The 22,902-nt window shown below is 34.2% G+C and overlaps 1 protein-coding gene across 3 annotated transcripts in view; it reads right to left on the reverse strand.

Annotated features, from left to right (window-relative positions):
* LOC117124016 (ammonium transporter Rh type B-like) overlaps window positions 1–22,902 on the reverse strand; it is a 32,981-nt gene that overhangs the window by 6,847 nt on the left and 3,232 nt on the right. For 2 of the 3 annotated variants that reach the window (XM_033270134.1, XM_033270135.1), the window contains exons 2-9: window positions 22,613–22,727; window positions 21,073–21,243; window positions 12,321–12,504; window positions 10,362–10,512; window positions 9,112–9,256; window positions 7,704–7,867; window positions 3,620–4,785; window positions 692–2,198 (exon numbers count right to left, since the gene is read on the reverse strand). In XM_033270134.1, the coding sequence (XP_033126025.1) occupies window positions 4,603–4,785; window positions 7,704–7,867; window positions 9,112–9,256; window positions 10,362–10,512; window positions 12,321–12,504; window positions 21,073–21,243; window positions 22,613–22,673 (1,059 nt within the window). In that variant the 5' untranslated portion in view covers window positions 22,674–22,727 and the 3' untranslated portion in view covers window positions 692–2,198; window positions 3,620–4,602. Of the gene's footprint in view, window positions 1–691; window positions 2,199–3,619; window positions 4,786–7,703; window positions 7,868–9,111; window positions 9,257–10,361; window positions 10,513–12,320; window positions 12,505–21,072; window positions 21,244–21,508; window positions 21,637–22,612; window positions 22,728–22,902 lie in introns of those variants that run through there. The other variant, XM_033270136.1, reaches the window with a different exon arrangement.

Genomic DNA, 22,902 nt, shown 5'->3' on the forward strand with positions numbered 1-22,902 from the left:
TTAATTTTCTACTCCAGTATAATTACATTTTTTGTAAAAGGATCAATAAGTCTTTATGATCACGCAATACACATTTTGATGGTAATTATGTGTTGTACAGTGAAATTAAGGGGCGTTTATTTGAGTACTGCATGTGTCCATTTTACAGCAAAAAAAACAAAAAAAAACGCCTTCCTTGAATAAATGCCTCCCTCATATAAACACCCCCTCAAAAACCCTTCTGAACAATAAACGCCTGTGGTGTTTACTCCAATAAATATGGTACTTATTGGAATTGCACAAACTATCAGGTACAGGCAGGTCTGTCACAATGATGGTGCATTATGCATCCCTGTAAACATGATAGTTAACACCGAGTAGCATAATTAACAACTACTCATAGCAGCCATGTTTTTTATTGCTTCTGCATACTTTTTATATATGGTTGTTGCTAATAGTCTTATCACAAATATTTCCATGTAGGTTTTTTGTAGCATTACATACAGTAGCGCCAAACCTAGATATAGAAAAACAAAGACTCCAAAATATCTCAAGTCTTTACAGCAGCAGAAGATTAAATTGTCTTTATAGATATCCTCTAAGTAGGCTAAACATATAGAGCTAGCTAAAGTAGTACTGCTTTTTGTTAATTTTATTTTTGCTGTCATTATTTATAGACTGTAGCATGAATCAGCCCAAGGTGCAACCTAACCTGTCTCCATAGGTGTCTTCATCAGCAAAGCTTACAACGATAGCAGCGATTACTCCTGCTAACACCCCTGGCATCCCGTGAAGATTGTTAACACCACATGTGTCATGCACCTTGGCTTTGCTCGACAAACATGGCTGATCATTAAAGAAAAATAATACCACAATAATATAGGTAGAAAATGTGGTGGCTACATTCAATTTGATATAATGGAATTGAACAATAGTAATCTGTATTTGTTGCTGTAATACGTGCAGCCCTAACTTAGCTCTCTTGAACATACCAGGCACTCACTGCCTCTCGCGGGGTACGACATAGCCTGCCAGAGCCAGTGAGTGCCCAAAATTATTTTTATCATTGCAGAAATTTAAACCTATTTTTAGCTGGGATGTGCTGGTGATTGGAATGTTGAGTATTGTTGGAGAAGTTGGGTCAAGATACTGTACCTTGTTGAACTTAAATCTGAATGAGGTCATGGCCACTGGAGACACCCATTTGTTTATTGTATTCTCTTCCTTTAGAAATACAAGTATTATTGTGATGCAACTAGTTAAAATTGTTAGTGCATAGAAAGAAGATTTATGATTTTCTTTAAAAAGGAGAGAATAATGACCTTTTGATCCTATGAAATGCATGGGTGCTTGTGTCTCTTTTTACAAGTTTTGAATGACACTCCGTTACTGCAACGTTCTGTGATCATTGTTACTTACTTACAGTAATGTACATCCCGCCCTTAAATTCGATGAAACCTCTCTAATTCCGAGACCCCTCTAATTCGAGATCAGTTTTTCAAAGTATCAACTGACCACCTATCTTTTAACACTGAACTTACCCTCTAATTATGAGACCACATTTATGGAAGTACCAAGTGACAAAATGACCTCCAATTCAAGACCACATTAAAAAATATAATCAAATTAACAGATTCAAGTTTTTTGAAAAAGTGAACTGTTGAATCAGCTGCTTATCCCTATTTTGATACAGTCCTTATGTTTCTGATTTTCTTCTTCAGCCATTCAATTGCCCGGCCCCGTAGCCGGGCAATTGTTTGGCCCTCTGCTAAAATCAAAGATACGTAAATAATTAAAACTAAAGCAAAAATTATTTTTTATATAGTAACATAGACAGTTATTGGGGGAAAATATTGGAAATCTAGTCAAGATGGAACACCTGACATAATGGTTTCATCCAAAGATTTGTAAGAACAGTGTCATCTGAGTGTTTCCCTGTTGGTATTCGCTTTGATCTGAAAAGAAATGGATATCCAGCCCAGTAACCAAAAGAGGAGGGGGCAGGTCCATTCAAATTTAGCTCCAACAATGGCTGTACTGAAGTGGGCATGGCCCTTCCAGTACTTGGTCCCCCCCCCCCACCTTATCAAAGAGTCTAGCTACGGAACTTCTATCTCCACTTTATCATGGCCATGAGGAACTTTCAAACCCATTGGAGAATTGCTTATTGAAGATTGGGAATATAAGGAAAGGCCAAGTAACACAAAAGAAAATAACACCTTTTGTTATCGATCTCATTTTCGCACTTTGTATGTAGCGCCCTCTTGCGGTTTTATTATTTTGTTTATGTTTTCTGTAAGTTGCATTATGGGGTAGCTTTCCTCTGTTCGCCTTTACGCGTGGGTTTTAAATTCAGTAGCATGTACCGGTTGAAGGTAAAAACATGTGTGGCTACTCATTGAGTTTTTGAATCCTGTAATATTATGGGTATGTTTCTATATTTTCTTATATTAAGATGATCAGATTGTTTTATATTGTTACATAGACTTGCCATGTTGTGATTTAATGCTTGATAAATGCAAGTTTATAGATTATATTGTGAAATACTGCTATTAATTTTGTAGCCTAGGCCTAAGTTCTTTTCTTCACCGCCGGGCAAACAGTGCCTTGGCAGGTGTGATGTACGTCTGATATTGGTTTAAGCCTATTTCTTATTATAGTACAATACGTGGCTATATACTGTATACAATGATTATGCAGTATTATAATGTTTAGAGATAAATTCAATATATAATATAGCTTATGAATGATGTTATTAAGTATTTAAAGCTTACATAGTTATATAACATTTACTGATAAATACAATATGTCATTGTATAGCTGATGGATGTTAAATCTTGGTACAGTAATTCCTTTGTGTGAATTTATTATTTTGTGTAATACACTACAACATTACTGTTTTATTATACCATGATTATTCATATGATATAGTTTAATACTATTTAAATCACTGATTTAAATGACGATTTGTTTACAGTACAGTATTGTCATACCTGATTGCGGTTGTAATCCTGATGATAAGGATAACATTTGATGAAAGATCTGTGTATTGATGCTAGCTTCAGTGTGCAGTTGTATTGCGCCATAATTTATGTAAGCTCATTGACCAATGTTTTATGTATTATTGCTAAGTATATTATTACATTATGATTAATGTTCACGGTTAATTGCTATGATTTTAACATTAAGTTAGCTTTATAACTTATGCTTTAATTTCTATGATTCTACCTTAATGTTGCATATTGTGAATTATGCATAACTTGTGTACTGTAACATGTTTATTATGGATTGTATTAATTATGAAGTTAGTTTTCATGACTTAAATGTAACTGACTAACTTATGTATGTACTTGATGTTTAGAGTTTAGTCTCTTTACATGATATTATGGTTTCTCAGTGAAGATTTTATTGAAAGTACAGTATTATTATTGATTGAGGTTGTATTGATGATCTGTTTTTAATTTTTAATATTATTATTATTGCATTGTATCTTATATTTTTTACATTTATATTCAGTCACCAGGTCGGTGCGAAGTGACGAAATAAATTAGTCTGACAAACTACAGGAACTCGTCTCGTATCCTACTTTGCGTGTAATAGTTTGGCGCCCTCAGTGTTATCTGGCTAGATACCACTACACCTTTCTTTATGTAAAGGATGGGCATCTACATACCTGAACCTAACTTTAGTCAAATAAAGTGTAAATGTTATATTTACATTACAGTATGCTGTTCAGATTTTTTTCAATGTGTTTTAAACAGCTACAAGTTGCTAAAAAATATTTAGAAGCAAACAACAGTTTCTTTGAAATAAATGAATGGTTGTCCCATGTTGTCTTTTGGAGACCACTTTTATCTTCGGCCTTCATTTAGAGGTTTCAGGTTCGGTTACCGTCTAATTATGCTGCTTGGAGACCACTTCAATCCTGTGGTCTCTATTTAGTGGTTGCTAATTTGAGACTGAACCCTGAGACCACCTGAAATTTCAGATACACAGAGTGGTCTCGAATTGGAGGGCGGACTGTATTTACTCTTTCAGAAAAGTCACATTACAGAACAGAACAGTAGATACATAATTGCGAGAAAAATGTAATGGACACAAATAATTTTTGCTCTACATTTAGTGCTGCAACATTTATTAAAAATTAAATATATTTTTAATGAGCACTGCAGTAGTTGTTCAAGATTGAATAAAACAATTTCTGGTTGGACCATGTGGTGCTTATTTGAAAGCACTCCTTACTCAAAGTACTGTATTTACTGTCAGGGAGTTGTTATAGTGGTACTTTCCAGTACAATTCACACAGTATGGGACGTTGAAAGGGGTTCATGCTACTTGTTGTATCATACTTGTCTGTTTTCTGAGTTCAAGACCTGCCAATGTTGTTCTAGCTTATGTTCTTGGGTAAGGTACTTTGCTCTAATTAACTCAAATTTCATATGGAAAGTTAAGGCATTGGTCCTGTGTGTATAATAGCACACATGCACATAAAAAGTACACTGTATAAAAAGAGCAGGGATTATCTCCTGGTAGATTGATCATGGTAAGCACTGCACTGCGGATGCTGGTCCCCAGGGGCCTAATCACAATTTTCATTTACCATTAACAATTTAAATTCATATTCTAATAAATAACATATAAATTAAGTAAATAATAATTATACAATACCGTAAAGTAAGTGTAGCCAACAGTGGACAGGACTCCAGCCAGAGTACCGATCAGAATGGCACCCCAAGGGTGGATCATCAAGTCAGCTGAAGCCCCAACTGCTACTCCTCCAGCCAGGGTCGCATTCTGAATGTGGACCTTAGAATAGAAAAGTGGACTTATGAAGCCTAATTTAATAATATCCTGTTTAAGGTAATCCATGCAGGGAAGTTGCTTTATCATGACAAATGCCACTTTGATTATGACGGCATTGCAATCCTGAAAGTTATGAGGCCGGCTGTAAACAGAATTATGTTCATTTGTGAATTCTGGAAGTTTTAGCAGGAAACACATTAAGAGAAGGGTCTGACAACTTTTGGCGGAGCCCAACAGGATGTACCTTTTCCGGGTTTGGGAAACCCAGATTTTTTGAAAATTTTATGTTTTTCACGATTCTTCTGACAAACATTGATTTGTGTCTTTTTTTGAATAAAATGATGGAAATAATTCAAACTATGTATGTTTTTATTCATTTTATGTATCTTCATCATTATCCAGTTGGGGGGGGGGGGGGAATAAAAAAAAAAACACAATCCCATAAGAATTTCTTGTAGGAAAAGTAGTTTTTTTTTTAGTTTTCACAGAATTTATGAAAAAGAGAAAATTCCAAAATGGCCACCAAGAGGTCACATGGCCGGCCACCTAATTATGAAAAATACCAAATTTCAATTTTCACCCCATAGGCCAACTTCTTTCCACCGCAACATGCAAAAAGAATTTCAAAATAACCTGTTTTAGTATTTTTCAGTGGCATTTATTTCAAAATCACCATTTTTCCTCATAAAAAAGCCCATCACAGGAGGTGTATTTACCTGCAGCAGTGAAAGGGTTAAACCATGGAGGTATTATTGAGAATTAGATCACTCGGCAACAGATCCCTTTGACGCGACAAACCAATGTGTTCCCCGCCTTTGGATCGCGCGCGGGCGTATTACCCTATAATTCACATTTTTTGTTAGCAACAACTTGGCAACGACATGCATTTATATGCTTCAGCACAGCAGTTGTGCAATAAAGCGTTTGATTTTAACCCATTAAATATCTTTATAATGAATAATGTTCCCCTGATTGGATTTTTTTGGACTTTTAATATGTTATTATTTGTATATTTTTCAGGAACAGATTCCGTAAAATATTTCTGTTAAAATTACTTCTGTGTTCATTATAATTTTGTCTAAAGATTTTTTGGTTCGAATAAAGCTAAGGCAGCATAAAACTGAAAATTACTCTGATTTTGGATTGAATTTTCGAATAGTTAACCCTCGTTAACCCTAAAATGACTTAGTTTATTATAATCCTCCATCACTCCTTAATCGATATCTGTTAAAAGTACAATTATCGAGTTTTATCCAATTTATTGAAATTCAAGTTGAAATATACGATACTTTTAAAGCTGATGTAAAGGTTTCATTAAATTCGAAACTTTTTTTTTTGGAAAATATTATTATGTATGGTATTTCTTGAAAGATCAATGTATTAGCTTAATTGTGTAAACGATTGCGCAGCCATAGTGATTGACTGTAAGTAGTGCGCATTGAGAAAATTACGTGCTCTCCATTTCGCCATGTTCAATTTTTTGGTAAACTAAGCCTGATGAGCATTTGGTGGCAGGGAACACATCAGACTTCAAAGGCATCGCGCAAACGTTCTTCACGCGCTGCGGCAGCTTTGTTCTAAGTTCACTTGCACAGTGCTGCGTGCACGTAGCTTTTTCGAGTGATCTCATAATACCTCCATGGTTAAACTAGGTCATTTTTAGAATACTTTATTGTTAAAATTTGTGGCATGACCCATTGTTTGTTGTGTTTATTGACTCAAAACATTCTTGCACTGTATGGAAGACTTTTTTTTTATTCTACAAATATTTAAAGAATTAGGTTTATAGGCTATCTGTTTTTCAGTTCCTATTATGAATCTTTCATTTTTATGTTATTTCTAGGTTTTGTCAATATTTATGCTGGGAAGAAAGGTACATAAATTTGATTCACAAGTCTGAAATATTTTATATTCATGGCCTTATGACCTGAAGGATAGAGTCCTAATGTATTTCTATTTTTGCACTGTAGAGAGCATTGAACTTTAATTGTTCGGAATAGATGATTTTTAAGAGAGTATTGGATAAAGAGGTATATTGTTAACAAATAATCAGAAAATGTCTTTGTATATCTTTGAATGCTTTAGCATCTAGATATCTTAAGTCTATTGTTCACCTAAAACAGACCCTAGATCTAAACGTACCATCACCAAACCGCAGAGCCTAAAGTAAAACGTAGGTTAAAAAATTCTACCAATTTACAAAAAGTCAAAATAAATTCAACCGACTCCCTGATTCAACAAAATATACCATGCATGCCTACTGTACAGTCTGTTTAATTAAAAAACAAAGCAAAGGAATAACTTTTAACTCCTACCAGAAAAGCAATATCCATATTACAAGACAAAACTTAATTTATATTGTCATTTTTTAACTGTAAATTTAGTTTAACTGAAGGAGTTCAACCTTTAACATGTACCACCTGTCATGAAATTTTGAAACATCCTCAAGAATTCTTTGAATAGCTCATAAAAGGAATACATTTTTTTTACATTTTCCACTATTAATGTAAACAAAATAAAAAAAGAGGGATTTTTTTACCTACTTACAGAATGTTTACTACAGAAGTCTTTCAATTGATTACCAGCATATGTACGTGTTTATGGTAAAAATCAGTATTATTTACTGAATGTATCAACAATATTTGGCAATTAAGTCTTAATATCATTCTACATGTAATTTCAAATGAAATAGTCATAATCTACAAATACTAGGTATTCAATTTCAGATACTGACTTTCATGTTAATGTTTTTAGCTCTACACAGCAGCACATCTTTAAACTTTAAAAAAGACTTACCAGCACCATCAAGTTTTATGTTACCTGTGATTTGCAGATTTGTGAGTAAAAAAATTCATAATTCTTATTCTTATAAATTGTAAATATATTTGATTTTTGCTTCTTGACAAAAAAAATAAGCATACCATATTGAATTTGCCTTCCTTCTGGACAAAGTGCGAAACAATGAAAGTTGTTACACAGCAAGCAGCTAATGAGTAGTACGTGTTGAGAACAGCTCGGTAACGATCATCACCTTGTGCAAGGGCTGCGTTAAAGCTTGGCCAGAACATCCACAAGAAAATAGTTCCTAATTGAACACAACAAATTAACATGCTTAGAAAGAAGTTGCCTAGTAACATATATAAAGAACATATAACAAGAATGGGCACTTAAATAAATTGGCACTAGAGATTTGTATAAAAAAATAAAGCTGCTTTCCTGTCACCTTTTTAGGCGAGACATTTTTTTATTTCTTGTTTTGCGCACTACTTTTTTTTTAAATCATCGGAGGAGAGCGGAATAAAAATTAACATAAAATTTTGTTTTCTTATTTAGCAAATAGTTTTGCAAAAAACATCCAGACGGAGGAGAAAACAAAAATTAAATTTGTGACCCAAGATTATAAAAGGGCTGTAAACTCATCCTCAGGCTAAAATGACTTTTTGTTATAATAGCATAGAGCATATCATTTACTTTAAAATGACAGTTAAATGAACTCAATCAATTGGAAGCAAAGTTATGACCGTTTGAACAATTATCACTTTATCAGCTTTCTTAAATCAAGTTTTGAGAAAAAAGCATTTATTTTCGGCAGGTTTCTATTCATTTTTCACTAATTCCCATTCGAAAATGGCTAAATTTTACCTTCAGGAATAGTAAGATTAAAAGTTATACTTTATTTATTACACAAAAACGCAATTTACACAAAATTCACATTCTACGCACTATTCTGGCTATTGAGGCTTGTTTCTCAATACAGCACGGTGCGAGTTTGCAGCACTTTTATGATTTTGCATCACATTTTATATATTTATATAATTAGGAAGAATATATACATATCTTATCTTTAGAGATTTCAATACAGCGGAGGGCGTAATAAAAATAAAGAAAAACTTTTTTTTTTAAATTTCCAATTTTCGTGGTGATAGGTGCCCTAATTGGCCGAAAATTTTATTTTTATTTGAAATTATGAATTTTTGGAGTCGGCAGGTTCACTAAACAAGGTATAGAAAAAGTCTTGCCTTATCATTTGCTGCATTATTCATAAATATTTAGCAAAATGGGGTATTGCGCTGTATATAAGAGTTAAATTTCATGGTTGAAGTTTTGGGGTTAAAGAAAATCCTATTTCAAAAGAACACAAACTAGAGAGCATCCTACTGTACAAAAGAATCTAAAGGCATTTGTATCGAACTTGTGCTGCATCTATAGAACACATCTTTCATATTTTAATAGGGCGCCTCCTATCTTGTGGTAGTACATTTTGTGCATGCAAAATAAGGATAGTCGGGCCTCTTGCAATTCTATACTCTTTGATAATACTGTACTCACCAATCATTGAGAAGAGATCAGAGTGATACACAGACCCTTCCTTCTCATTACCTGCAGCTGCTTTATTGTACAAAACTCTTGAGACAGTGAGGCCAAAGTAAGCACCAAAAGTATGAACAAACATTGAGCCACCCACATCCAAAACCTATGAATTAATTGATTTTGAACAGAATTTATGTCAAAGATGCAAATTATTCCCTTTCGATTAAAGTCCAATTAAAATTATGCTTTTTAAGTTGCTGATTTATTGAAGTATTACATATGTTTAACAAATGAGTGGTAATAAAATATTTTTAATTTTTGGTTTATAAATATTAAAAATGACGGTTTAAAATATTAGTATAAGCCCCACCCACTGGAGAAGTCCACTGAAGTGTGAGTAGAGCTGATGACTAGACTCGGTATAACAGTCAGAGCCATCCTGTTTATGTAATACAAACATCGTATAGTATGACATATTGGGCAACACTAACAAATTTTGAGCACTTCCTATATTTTCCTACTCTAGGCCCGACGGACTAGGCCTCAGCAGAGTAACAGCATGTACACTTGTCAGCGTACGATGGTTACTAATAATAATATACACTGTTTACGTCTAAATTAGCTTACAGTCTTTATATTAAAGCTTATTTTGCAAAATCTTTACATTACAATGTAACGTACAAAGCTGAAATTAATATATTTCCTCCATGGTTGTACATGGCCTACGCCTTCAATGATAGTAAACAAAGCGCCGATTCGGCGATCATCATCACGTCACATCGTAAATGGCATTCATTTGTATTATGATTGATCATCTGAAAAAACTTAATGGTCCAAAGTTGCGATCTATTTTTTTTGACGCCTTAAAATGTGTCATGTGAGATTTCATGGTTCATTCATCATTAGTAAAATTGGCCTTTCAATGATTCCTTGACTGTTTTTTTTTCTTTTTGCCTTTTGTGTGTGTGTGTTTAATATGAATGAATTCAGATCGAAAAGATTAGAGGAATGAATAAGTTATCAGCTAGCTGAAATCTATCCAGATTAAATGGCTGTGGGGCCTGGGGCTATAATTGCAAGTGGGCCTAAATATTCTGTGGCTAAAACATAAAACCAGATTTTCCGTGATTTTTCCGGGGGTTTGGGGGCCTATTTAGGCCTGTGGGCCTGGGGCTGGCACCCCAAAAGTCCCTATGTTAATCTGGCCCTGAATCTATCACAACCAATGTGACCCTACATTGGTACAAGAATGGTATGCTGTAATTTACCTTAATATGATCTAGGCCGAGGTACAAGTTGATCGTAAAGAAGATTATCTCAAAAAAGGCCATGACGATGAGCTGAAGTGGTGACACTTTACCAAGTAGTGCTCCAAAGGATATCAGAACGGCCGCCGCAGCAAAATCGGCTGTCAGCATCCTAGAGTAAGACAGAACATCTCTCAAATAACCAGTAGCAACACATGGGTGTAGGCTGGTGGGGTTGGGGGGCACTAAGTTCCAAATACCCTGGACCTCAGCATAGGCTTAGCTAGCCAGCGAGCCATCCAGCCGGACGGTCAAAAATTATTTAGGACGGCCACTTTTACCGTGACGGCTTAGACGCTTGGCCTGATCAACTCGGCCTAGCCTATATGGGCCTGGTTCGAATGCAAATACAATTACTTGAGTTTCGGTTTCCCGACATAATATTGTTGGTGTTTGTAACTCTTTGGATAATTAATTCATGAAATACCTTAAAAAAGATTTGTTGTTAACATCACAAGTTAAATTTTATTAGTCAACAAAATACAGCAGGTCTAGGCCTTCTCGCGATTCGGAGGACCTAGAGTAGAATTTACACTAGACTAAGGCGAGAGATGAAGAAGCATCTGCATAGCCTAGAAACATTATGTGAGTAACCATAGCTGTGTGCAATACAGTATATCAATAACTGAAATATATTTGTGATAGCTAATTCAACACTATTCCTTTGAAGACAAAATTCCAACATTTAAACACCTTTAAATTCCCTCTAAAGATCATAATTTTCTACGTTTTTCTCTTATGTTTGGGAGGGGGCGTGGCCCGATCAGGGCCACTCCCACTGGCTTCAATTTTGGGAGGCATATTTCGTTTTTCTGGCTAAACCCCTGGACCTCAGGGATGAACAGTAAAAATACGGTCTGAGTATCCAGAATACTAAAAAAAAATTATATATATCTAAGTGGGTTAAAATAGTAAAAATTACCATTAAGTTTTTATTGGAAAGGGATTTATAGTTCCGCATTCTTATTTTTCATACCCCCTCTTCCCAGGCCTCTCCATTCCCTTGAAGTGTTATGGTACTATTATGCTTATCCCCTGACAGCTGTCATCCTGACAATCACCTCATGTTTGATAACTATAGGCGTAGAAGGTTATGTCATTGGGTTGGTTTTAAAGCCTATGGGTATGTTCACACACACAGCATAAGGCTCCAGCGTAAGTTACTAATCCACAGATTAAAATTCCAAAGTGTTCACACAAACGACGTTCGCTATATTAACGATGGCATTACACTAGTAGTAATATAGGCTTATGGGGGGAATAGTTTTTAGTTTTAAATAATGTATGGGTTCTTAACTGTAATAAAATATTTACAGTGCATCATAAACTTTTAAATCTGTGAATTGTTGGATGTGAACTTATAAGGATTACTGTATGAACAATTTTACTTCTGATTTTTTAGCTGGGATTGTGGAACAATTGTTAGTGTTGCAGGTTTAGACAGTCGAAATAGGTTAAAATATCTTACAAAACACAATCAAGAAATCATAATATACATAGTAAACTAAGTAAATGCAATGGAAAATGAATCCTTTACCATTTCATTTATAGAGAGCACAGGAAAGGTAGGAAAGTAACTAATCTATTGTAATCGTGATTGGTCAATCTCTTCAAACATCACTGGCATTAGCTCCGACGTGGCGTTAACTAATCTGGGGTCTGCAGGTAGCATTAATAATGCCACGGAGGTGGTGTTGCGAGTGGTGTAAGTAACACCACTGCCTAGTTCACACACAAAGGCCTATGCTACGCCAGCCTTACGCCGTGTGTGTGAGCATACCCTTTTACTCAAAACCATGTACTGCTGTTAGATGCTTGAACAGGCAACAATTTTTTGTTCCAGGATGGTCACAAAGAGTATGTAATTTTTATTTTTTATAGTTTTACCACAGGCAGTATTCAATGTTACCAGGTACTTACTGTTCTGCACCAACATGAAATTTTCCATCTTCAAGCCAGAAGAAAGCTTCCATGATTGTTGCCCACTGAATCACAAATGCAGAGATCAAGAAATTGAATGAAATGCTGCCAAACCCATATCTCTTCAAAAATGTCATCAGAAATCCAAAACCAATAAAAATCATCACATGGACATCTTGGAACACTGTTAGGAGGAAAGTTAAACCAATTAAAAATATTGATAACCATTATGAACAATCATAATATTGATAACCATTATGAACAATCATAATGTTGATAACCATTATGAACAATCATACCATGGGCGTCGGAAGCTATTTTTATTTTTCCGGCCAAATATACATAATCATCATTGCATTAACACGACTTCTTTTTATTAGTTTTGTCTTTGTCTATAGCTCAAAACGCGCAGTATTCTACAGTATTATATCAATCATTCATTGTACTAAATATATCATTTAACCATTCATGCTTTATCATTTATATTTGTCACCATGGAATTTCATAAATATTAACGTACGTACAAGTAATAGTAGTTAAACATTGCTTTAACAGTAGAAATGATATATTTAAAAATGATGTTTTACACTAGCCGATGTATTACCATACGGCCTGCTAGTATGTTGCAAAAATACTCTAAAAGAATTGACACGTATTTGTCTCGAACCAGGGCCATATCTCAGCTACGGGTTGTACGCATGTATATTGGGCGGCCTGGGCCATGTCATAGTAATTTTTTTAGTGAAAAAGTGTAAATTGATCAGTTGGATTAATTAATAAGTAGGCCTATCTATCAGTTAATAAAAATTGCTGATTTTCCCTGGCGTTTGTCCTACCACCCTGACCGGGACTGTTGTAGGGCCTGAGTAGAACCCCTGTAGAAATGTACAGTACCTTATTCTAATATTGACCTTCCACCCAAATTTGATGCCCCTGATTCTTATTGCTCTATTGAGTACTTATCACCTGGTAGATCTGTCCATATGATGGGAATACCTACATACATGGTCCTCCTGCCATTAATAAACCAACACTTTACTAAATAATAATACTAAAAATTATACTAGCAGTCTGTTATTTGAAAATCTAACATATTCACCTAGCTTAATTCAAAAGACATTTAATAGGTTTACTAAATAATCCATAGCATATTGTACCCTGTGTCCCTGTATATTCATAACACATTTAGGCTACATCTTTTTATAGGCTATGTACTTCACAATATCTGTCACCTCGTATAAATATAATAGGCGCATATTCATTGTTATTCATATTGCATTATATACAGTAATTTTGTTCCTGTTTCTTGCATATTCATTTATTCATGGAGGAATATGCGTACTTTATCCTGTGTATACATAACACATGTTTTATTTAATTAGCATGTTGTCATTATTTTGTAGCAAAATGCTAGGTTTTTATAGTTTTAATCTTTACTAAAATGGCTGGTCTGTTTCTGAGATAGACATAGTAAATTTTAAACAGTTTTAAACATTGATTTTTATTTTGACTTTTTACTACTTTACTATTTTACCTTGTTAATATCTTAACGTATTTCTCGTCATTGCCAAGTTGTTTTGTCGTGAGATTTTTAATGTAATTTTATCCTTCTTAACCAAGACTGTTGCAAAGGGAAAACAAATTCCTATTTCAAAATGGACAATAAAGTGCTCTTGAATCTAGAATCTTTTTTTATATATTTCACAACATCCGTCAACTTGTATATAATAAAATATAATAGACCTATAGTCATTGTTATTCATGTTGCATTATATACTATTATTATTATTTTAAAAACTAATTGTGATTTGGTCATTATTTTTCTAGATATAGCATTCTTAACCTGTGTGATGACTGCACTCTCGAAAAAGGGCCCATCGGAACCTAGTTTCACCACTGGGAAGTGGCAGGTTAGAGGGAGGTCCCAGCCTGCCCCCTCCAAATTTGAATGTGTAGGTTATGTTTGATTGTGTCAGAGAAAGTAGAATTTGGCTTACAAACGATATTGAGTTGTAAATTATTGGACCGGCCAAAACTGGACCAGCCCGACCGCTTCCAACACCCTTGTATATCATCACTTCACTTAGCAAGAATCAAAATAAGATTATAAAAAGCTCTGGGCTCACAGACAGGAGTGCCCATCTGTCTTTCTTATGGCATTTGGGCCAGTGTGTGCTGGAAAGTGGGGGGGGGGTGTATTCGCCACTCCTCTGCCACAGCAAGTATGTTCTACCTATACCTTACCGTTATTTCCCAAGTTTGACCCTGAGAACGACAAAACAAATGTCGGGAAACAATTCAGAAAATGGACAGCAAGGAAACACAGATATCACACATCCTCATTTTCATAAGAATGTAAATTAAGTTATTTCTTACGGACAACAGTAAATAAAACCCAGAATTTTTGTTAGGTGAAGTTTTATTTTTTTTTATGTTTATTCGAGCAAATAACACCTAGATTTAGAGAAATTTAAGCTTTTGCCTAGTACAGTGATTTGTGGAAGACTGATCTTGTAAACAATGGTACACAATATTCTAAAAGAAACACAGTTAAAATATGTCAGTATAGATATAAAGAATCCTGCCTACTCCCTCTTAGTTACGTGTCAACAATTTGTAATAGAAGAGAACTTTATGCACCCGTAGCTTTAAAGAAAGTTTTTTTGCTCTAAAAATACATTAGATAGCAGTGGCAGATCCAATAATTTGAAATAGAGGGGGCCCAGTAAAGGACGTTGACAGTGGCCTAATTTTCTTTTTTTTCCTGTTTTTTAAGAATTTTGTAAAATTGATGGCTCCACCCCCCCCCCCCCCCCCCCCCCCCCCCCCTGGAATCTGCTACTGGATAGAAAAGACAACAATGTAAAACCGAATACCCTACGGTACAAGGTATTTGTTGCATGCTACTGGCTTTAAAAGCGCTTGTATGCCATGGGTTAGACCACAGTGTGAAAACTGCTGGCCGTGGGCAGCATGCGGCCCGACAGCGATTCATCTGTGGCCCTCGAAAATGAATTAAAAACCCTATAGAGTACTATAGTGTCACGTCACGATACCCTGTGAAACTACTCTGTTGCTATGGTTGCAAAATTTTGCCATTTTCTCCACTGACAAACCATTGATCCCAATTTCTAACGTAATTATAAAAATGTTGTATCTTAGTTTTTCTTTGTAATTCATGATTAAATGTGTGTTCGATAACTAATATAATGCGAGCTTTTGTGTTTTTAGTATATTTTGATAGTAAAATATTAGATTTTAAAATGCCTATTCCAGAAAGCCTATGAAGTCATTCAGGCGTAATGAACGGTAACCAACGTCGGGTTGGCGACAGAAGGCGCCACCTGGCTTTGTGACGACACGACTGTGGTAATCTATGTGTGCGGCCCGCCAAGCAGACCTTGTTTTTTTACAGCCCAACACCGATCAACTGTAAAAAGTAATATTAAAACTGGGAATAGAGTGGTGTAAAAGCATTGCTTTAAGGTTTTTGGAAGCACACTGGAAACATCAAAGATTGGGTGCGGCCCTTGGTCAAATCAAAATCAAAAATTCACTTTGGACCTCCAACCAATTTTTATGCCCACCCCTGGGTTAGTCACAACTGTTAACTTGACAGCAACTGGCCAGTGACAACAAAAGAGAGCAAAAAATACTAAACACTACAGTATACAAACAAATGCAAAGGTAAGACCAGTGGCGTAATGGCTATGAGCTCTCACTGGCTTAAAAAACAATTTACAAATTGACCAATACCTATATCCTCTTCAAAAAAAAAAAAAAAACAATACAAATTTAAATCACCTATATACTGGTTTTTAAAAAATGCTATTAAAGACCCACTATCTGCAAATTTCCCAAAAAAGTCATACTTTCAGTAAGTTGACAATTTATGTATCCCTTTGTGTGTACATACATGTGAAGCATAAGATTACCCCGTACCGAGGCGCTTAACAAAAATCGACACAAATTATCAATCCACGAGTGATGCATGATGGGATTAATAGCAGCCCGCTGAAATTTATAAAATTGACTTATTTTGTCTCTTTTTGACCTGTTTATAGGCGAATACATTATATTGTGCTATCAATATATATAGTATTTTGCAGTACAGCAAAGGGGCCAACAAGGGTAGCTCATATGAAAAATAACTCATTCAAAATGACAGTGGGGCTTTAATAATAATCCAGATATAAAACTAAATGGTATCAACTCTTTGTACTGTAAAGCTCAAAAACGCAATAATAGAATCTGATAACGAACAAGAATACAAGTTTATCTAAAAAAGAACTAAGTAATTCAAAGTTAATCCATAACAAAGGTTGCACCATAAAGCAATGAGGTACAATACATCAAAATCCTATTATCAAGTATTCATCCAAGAGCTCAGAAATTAAGCTCAGCATTAAACTTTCTTTGATATTGATAGTTCAATGCATGGAATCACAAGTGTTGCACTTCACTGCTATTAGTATTAGTAAAACTGGTGCACAGTTGTGTTTAGCTGTGTTTTGTGCATTATATAAAATACGATTATTCTTTTTTTTAAATTTATAATAGTTTTTATAATAGTTTGGGCATACAAAAGATTTCAAAACATTACATGAACAAACATTGACAAAAACGAACAAAAAATAAATGAAAAGACCAACTGCCTCTAGCCCTGGAGAGACCAAATAGCACTCTTGCTAATAGTAAAGGCCTTGACTAAGCATATGGGGACTTGTTTTTATACTTTGGTGTATATTGTAAACACAGTATAAATACCAGCAAATATAGTCAATAACAAAACATTAAACCAAAAAATTTTTTTTTTGTTTAATTTATAGTTTGAAACTCCTTGTTATTATTTGCTCAAAACCATCCATTTGGTATGATATGAAAAGACATGAATAAAATTATTTCAGTTTTACTTTAATAAAAAAATATTCCTAAAATTAAGAATGTTATTATAGAAACAAATCTGCTGTTAATGATGATTCTCTCTACTATTTTTACAACCAGCATAGCAAAGGATTTAACTTAAAAATTAGAAATCAGGACTCAATTTTATGATGTTTTGTTTAAACAACTGAGTGACAGTTGCTGGTCATGGATGAAGAAAATTCCACAATAGTTCTCATCAAAGAATAATGTAAACAAGAATATAATTTTTTTAAATTTAGATACAGGTATATGTTTAGTCTATTGGTTAAACTGCTAACTAAGCTGGTATTGTATTATGTTTACAAAAGGTACACAGGAATGTGCACTTTATTGAAGTATAGAAGAGTCCTTATCTGAGATTATCTTTTCTTTTTATAATTTTCATTATAACACATTCAAAACTGCCTTGTAAACACAGGTATTCACAATTGTGTGTTGCAAGTTTTACTGGTTTTTAAAATATACTTCTTATTACAGTTTGTTGTATAATTAAACGACTTGTGGTGTATTTAATTATTAAAAATATAATTAAGTATAAGGCCATATTAATTTAATTGTTTGTCTCAAAGCTTCTGTGCGCATTAGTAAATTCAGGTGTTTTGTTCTCGCCTAAGAACTGAAGAAGAAACATTTTTTTTTAAAGAAAAATATATGTCTCACTCGAATTGATTGTAACCTCCTTTAGCCTTTAACATGAGCCCTCCAACAGACCTTTTAAAACCCAATTCAACAATAAAATTATTTTTATTAAAACATATTTAAAAAAAAAAATTAAAAATAACACTGCATTCCGCATTCCATTTTTTGAATAGGAGAGCTTTGGAGACAAACAATTAAATTAATATGGCCTAATATTATTATCAAAATTTATTATTATTATTATTATTATAAAATTTATTATTATTACTATTAAATATGCCTTACATAGTCTATGTTAGCTCTACATAAACAGTGACTGACAGCACCATGCTGTTGTACACTAGAAATAGCATGTTTTCATACTGTTCTTTACACCTTCTTATAACAAAGTGTTCAGTCTCTTTAAAGTGATTACCTGTTTATTTAGTAGAAACCAAACAAATTCAGTAAAATTCTCCAATGGGCATGTACACTTACACCTAATGTATTACCAGACAAAAGTGGACTTTCTGAACCAAAATAATTGTGGTAATTGCTTTCAAATTAGGTATATACTAATGTTGTTGTAGTAGTAGAGACAAGCATATCATTTTTATTCACATACCATGAATGTATCCATGCATGTGTCTGCAATTCCCCAATAAACATTGGTATTTCATAGGCAACTGAATCTCAGGAATCATAGAAATAATAAGAAATTTTTGGAGCAATTGGTGAATCCTTGCTGTGGATTCGCACATTTCGCTTGTGTCCTTGGACAAAGCACATTATCCACAATGTATTCCTGCACAAAAAGAGTATGGGTACCTGGTAGGGTTAGAACGCTAATTCCTCTGATTGACTGCTGTCATTTTATGGACTACTCCCCTAGGAGCTAATGTGACCCAGTGTTGAATCCTATGACCGTAGTAATAATAATGTGAAGCGTAGGAAGGCCTCAGCATAATGTGCTATACTGTAAGTCTACTATAAAATCAATATAGGTAAAATGATACTCATCAAGCCACTTGTTTTGAATAATTCTGAAGGTAGACACTAGAAAAACAATATATATATATGTGTATATACTGTGCGAGTACAATGATAATTCACTGATGTTGTTCCAAGGCGGAGGGTCAGGACCCCCTGACCCCCCACTCAGATCCGCCAATGAGATAGTACAGTAGTAGCTAAACTATATTTTACTCCGACTCCAAATCAACCTAGTTTAAATGAAAAGAGCAATTCGGTTTGAAATTAGATAAAAAGTTCTTGAAATATTAAGTAATTAAACAAGTTTTTGGAGTGTTTAAGCCATGAAGTCCTTAAAATATTTAAGTAAGGTTTACCCTATATTATAATTGTTTTATCCTATATTATAATTGTTCATCTGTTCTCTATCTACAGTAGTATCTGTTTGTGACCAACTAATAATGTCCATATGACTCCAAAGGCAACTTGCTTATTATTATTCTGTCATATTCTGGCCAAATACTCCTCTTTAACCATAATTTCTAAATTTAATACTTCGTTTATATTTATTTGGTTAAACATTCTTTAATCATATTATCTGAATTCATCATTAATTTAAGGTATTTGCAGAAGTATAATGAGGAACATTCCTTTATTATTTGATTCAGGAAGATTTACCTAATATTTCATTTTGATATATTTTCTATTTGAAGCACATATTTGCACTACTACTTTTAAGTTTTGTTAAGCTTTTGAAGCCAAGATTGTGTCAACTAACCTTTACAAAACCATATATGGTGTATTTAAAAAAAGCTTTCTTAATCAATAACAATAATTTTTACACTGCTCTATTGCACTGTATTAGTGCATTTTAATATGAAGTATGACTTTTTGTCTTTATGCTCTAGTTGCTTTGTCTGGAGTTCAACTGGAGTCAATCAGATAACCTTAATCTTTTATTTCACAAGTTTTTTTTTAACTATTGGCCCTGGAGAACTTGGATATACTTTTTAGTCTAAAAATAACTATTGTCGAATGACTGTAGAATATACTGAATCAGCTACAGTGTATTACCTTAGTACTATAGCTGCAGTAAAGGTGAAGCTACAACAATATAGTCCACCTTTACAAATCAGTGTGATGGCATTATGTGTGTGATGGATTGCTATTGTATTGTTTTAGTTATAAAATGTTAAAAACCTATTTTTGCACTGAAGTTATATTTTTGTTGAATGATATTTTTGTATACACACCAATCAATAAAAAAATTAAAAAGCCAGTAACACATCTTTTTAGGGAACACCCTTATTACAGGGAAAGTCAGTGATGGCGCCAGGATCTGCCCGACGGAGGAGCTAAAGGCCCCGACGGGGGGCTGGGGCCAGGGGCTGCCTAGGGCCCCGGTAGGGGGTCCCCTAGAAGCCACAGATATTTGACAAATTATGACAAATTTTTATTACAAATATTTATTATAATATGACTTCATGTAGGCTTTGTTTTCTAATGTCGAAATCAGCTTCCAAAACCAAAACATTTGAATAAAACAAGAAACAAAGAGTATGCAATGTAACCATCTAATTCATTTTCAAATCCTCATTCTTCAAAGTGATATTCTAAATTTTGGAAATTTTGCATGAAATCTGTCAACCACGCTGTCAAGGACAAGGTTGCTTCCCCTATCACAATGTATTCCAAGCATCATGAGGCTATCCAAAACGAGCATTTGTCAAATAATTTTTTATTAGTCTCACTGAACTATTATAATTATTATTATTGTTATTATTATTGTGATGAAAAGTTAAGACAATTAGTTCAATGAAAGCAATATGGTGGCTAAATGAACATTACATGTAAATCATTTTCGTAAATTTGTTTATTCCCTGACAAAAATTGCTCGTCTTCCCCAACGGGGGGGGGGGGGGGATATGCTAAGTATTCCACACCTTTTAAAACTACTGCTGACACTTCCTACATCCATGCTCCAGTTGATAAGCGGATGGAGGATCTCGATCTGAGAATGCCAAATGGTCAGTTGAATTCAGTTTAATATACTAAATTTTACTAAATAAAGTTTAATAAACTAAATCTTAAAACTGGAACCAGGTACCTAGGTCACATGAGATTTTATGAGCTATACTCAGTAATGGTTTACTGTGTTTTCTAATTTTTTTTGAACAGTGCTGTACATTCGATTTGATTCTATCAACGAATATATTATAAACCATACAAAACTTACTTGGGTAGTAATTTTCAAGACTTGATACTGAATGTAATTTGGCGGCGTCTGCTTCCTCATCATATTCAATGAAAACAACAAATAGAATTATGAACAGAAGTTGTAAACAGGCCAATATAATACCAAACTTTCCACGACTCCAAGCCATTTTCGATTTTCGATCTTGACGAGCTGAAATGATCATAAAAGGAATAGAATATTAGTAGGAGGCTTGTATAGGCCTTAGGCCTACGAACATTTATGCTTGTTGACTACTTCATGTCAGAACCGTATGGTATGGACCATGGTGGATTGGTGTACAAGACCACGCAACCAGTAATACTGAGTAGGGCCTGAGAGGAAGGGTGTGGAAGAAAACCAACCAAATATATATATATATAAATATATATATATATATTTTCAATATTACTTTTTTATCGATTATGTATAGACATACCAAATAAACAAGCCTCTTAACTCTTATAGATCGTCACTCTCTGTACCTCCGCCTTTAACATATGCTCAACAAGTCTCAAAATAAGTATATCGACTTTTTGTGTTGAGTTGAATGCCACCACAGAGCCGACAAGAGTGTTCAGACTTTCTGATTAGCTAAAAAGTCTTCGGTCGCGTCGATTAAAATAGAGGGCAATTGTTATTCTGAATGAAGGATAATTATGATGATGATTGCTTAATCGAGAAAAAGTATATTACTTACTATAAATAATTTGTACATAAAATTCGATTATTGTCTTAAAATATAAAGTGGATGTAAATTAGAAAGTCGTAACTTTGAAAGTGAGCGGGACACTACAATACAGTAAGTCTTACTGAAGTAGACGCGTCTGTGGCAAGTGGGCGCTGTGTAATATCTGAGCTGAGATCGGAGACTAGTCTGAGACAACTATACACGTGTATAGTTGTCTCAGGTAATATCATGCCTCAACCATTAATTGGTTAAACGAGAATCCACTAGCGGTACTAAACGTATGCCTATAGCTGCTATAATCATGTTATTTTTTAATTATTATTATTAATACACTGTATTATTAATGCGAAAATTAGGATTTAGTAATGCCTATTTATTGTAAGTTGTTAATCATGGTTCCCTCCCGTTTAGTTTTTTCAGTTTTATATTAGGCTTTTTTTTTTAAAACCTAAAATCAGTACCTCGTTGAACATTCATCGCGTGAACGAGCTTATCGTTATTATCAATTTCGTCAATAAAATACAACACTTCGGTAGATAGGCCTACTGCCTCGGGACTCAGACAGTAACCTAGGCCTATATTAGCTCTTTTTTAGGGATAATATATGACGATATGTGTACACAAAGAGGTTTGGTGTAAAAAAAAACAAACAAACAAAACAAAACACCACCACAATTAGGCATAGGCCTATGGTTTACTTAAAAAAAACGGATCTCTCGGATGATTTTAACATATGATTCTTCATTATCTGCTTTCGTAATTAAATGCACACCACTGACGTGGAAACTACGCAAAGGATTAGGCCTAATATAATTGTGTTAATTAAATATGTTACTTTGCTTGTTGTCTTACAAATTCCATCGGTAGTCTTCTCACTAGTTGCCAGACCCTTATATTTCGTTTTGTCAGACATCGTGTTTCAACCGGTCGACCTCGTATATTTCAGCGGATGATGATGTCAGAATACCTGAAATTTCAATTGAATCAAAAGAAACTTATATATATATTATTTTATTCAAAACATGAATATTTCAACCCGTCCTCGGGTCTTCTTCAGCATGTGTGTTATTCATAAATAAAATTTGTGTTCTCAGTCTACCAAGTCGTAGACATCTCATCTCCACACGTGGATTACATCATGC

This window comes from Anneissia japonica, unplaced genomic scaffold, assembly GCF_011630105.1.
Source record: "Anneissia japonica isolate Jap-2015-1 unplaced genomic scaffold, ASM1163010v1 scaffold522_len1101056_cov227, whole genome shotgun sequence".
In the NCBI taxonomy this organism is placed as follows: domain Eukaryota; kingdom Metazoa; phylum Echinodermata; class Crinoidea; order Comatulida; family Comatulidae; genus Anneissia; species Anneissia japonica.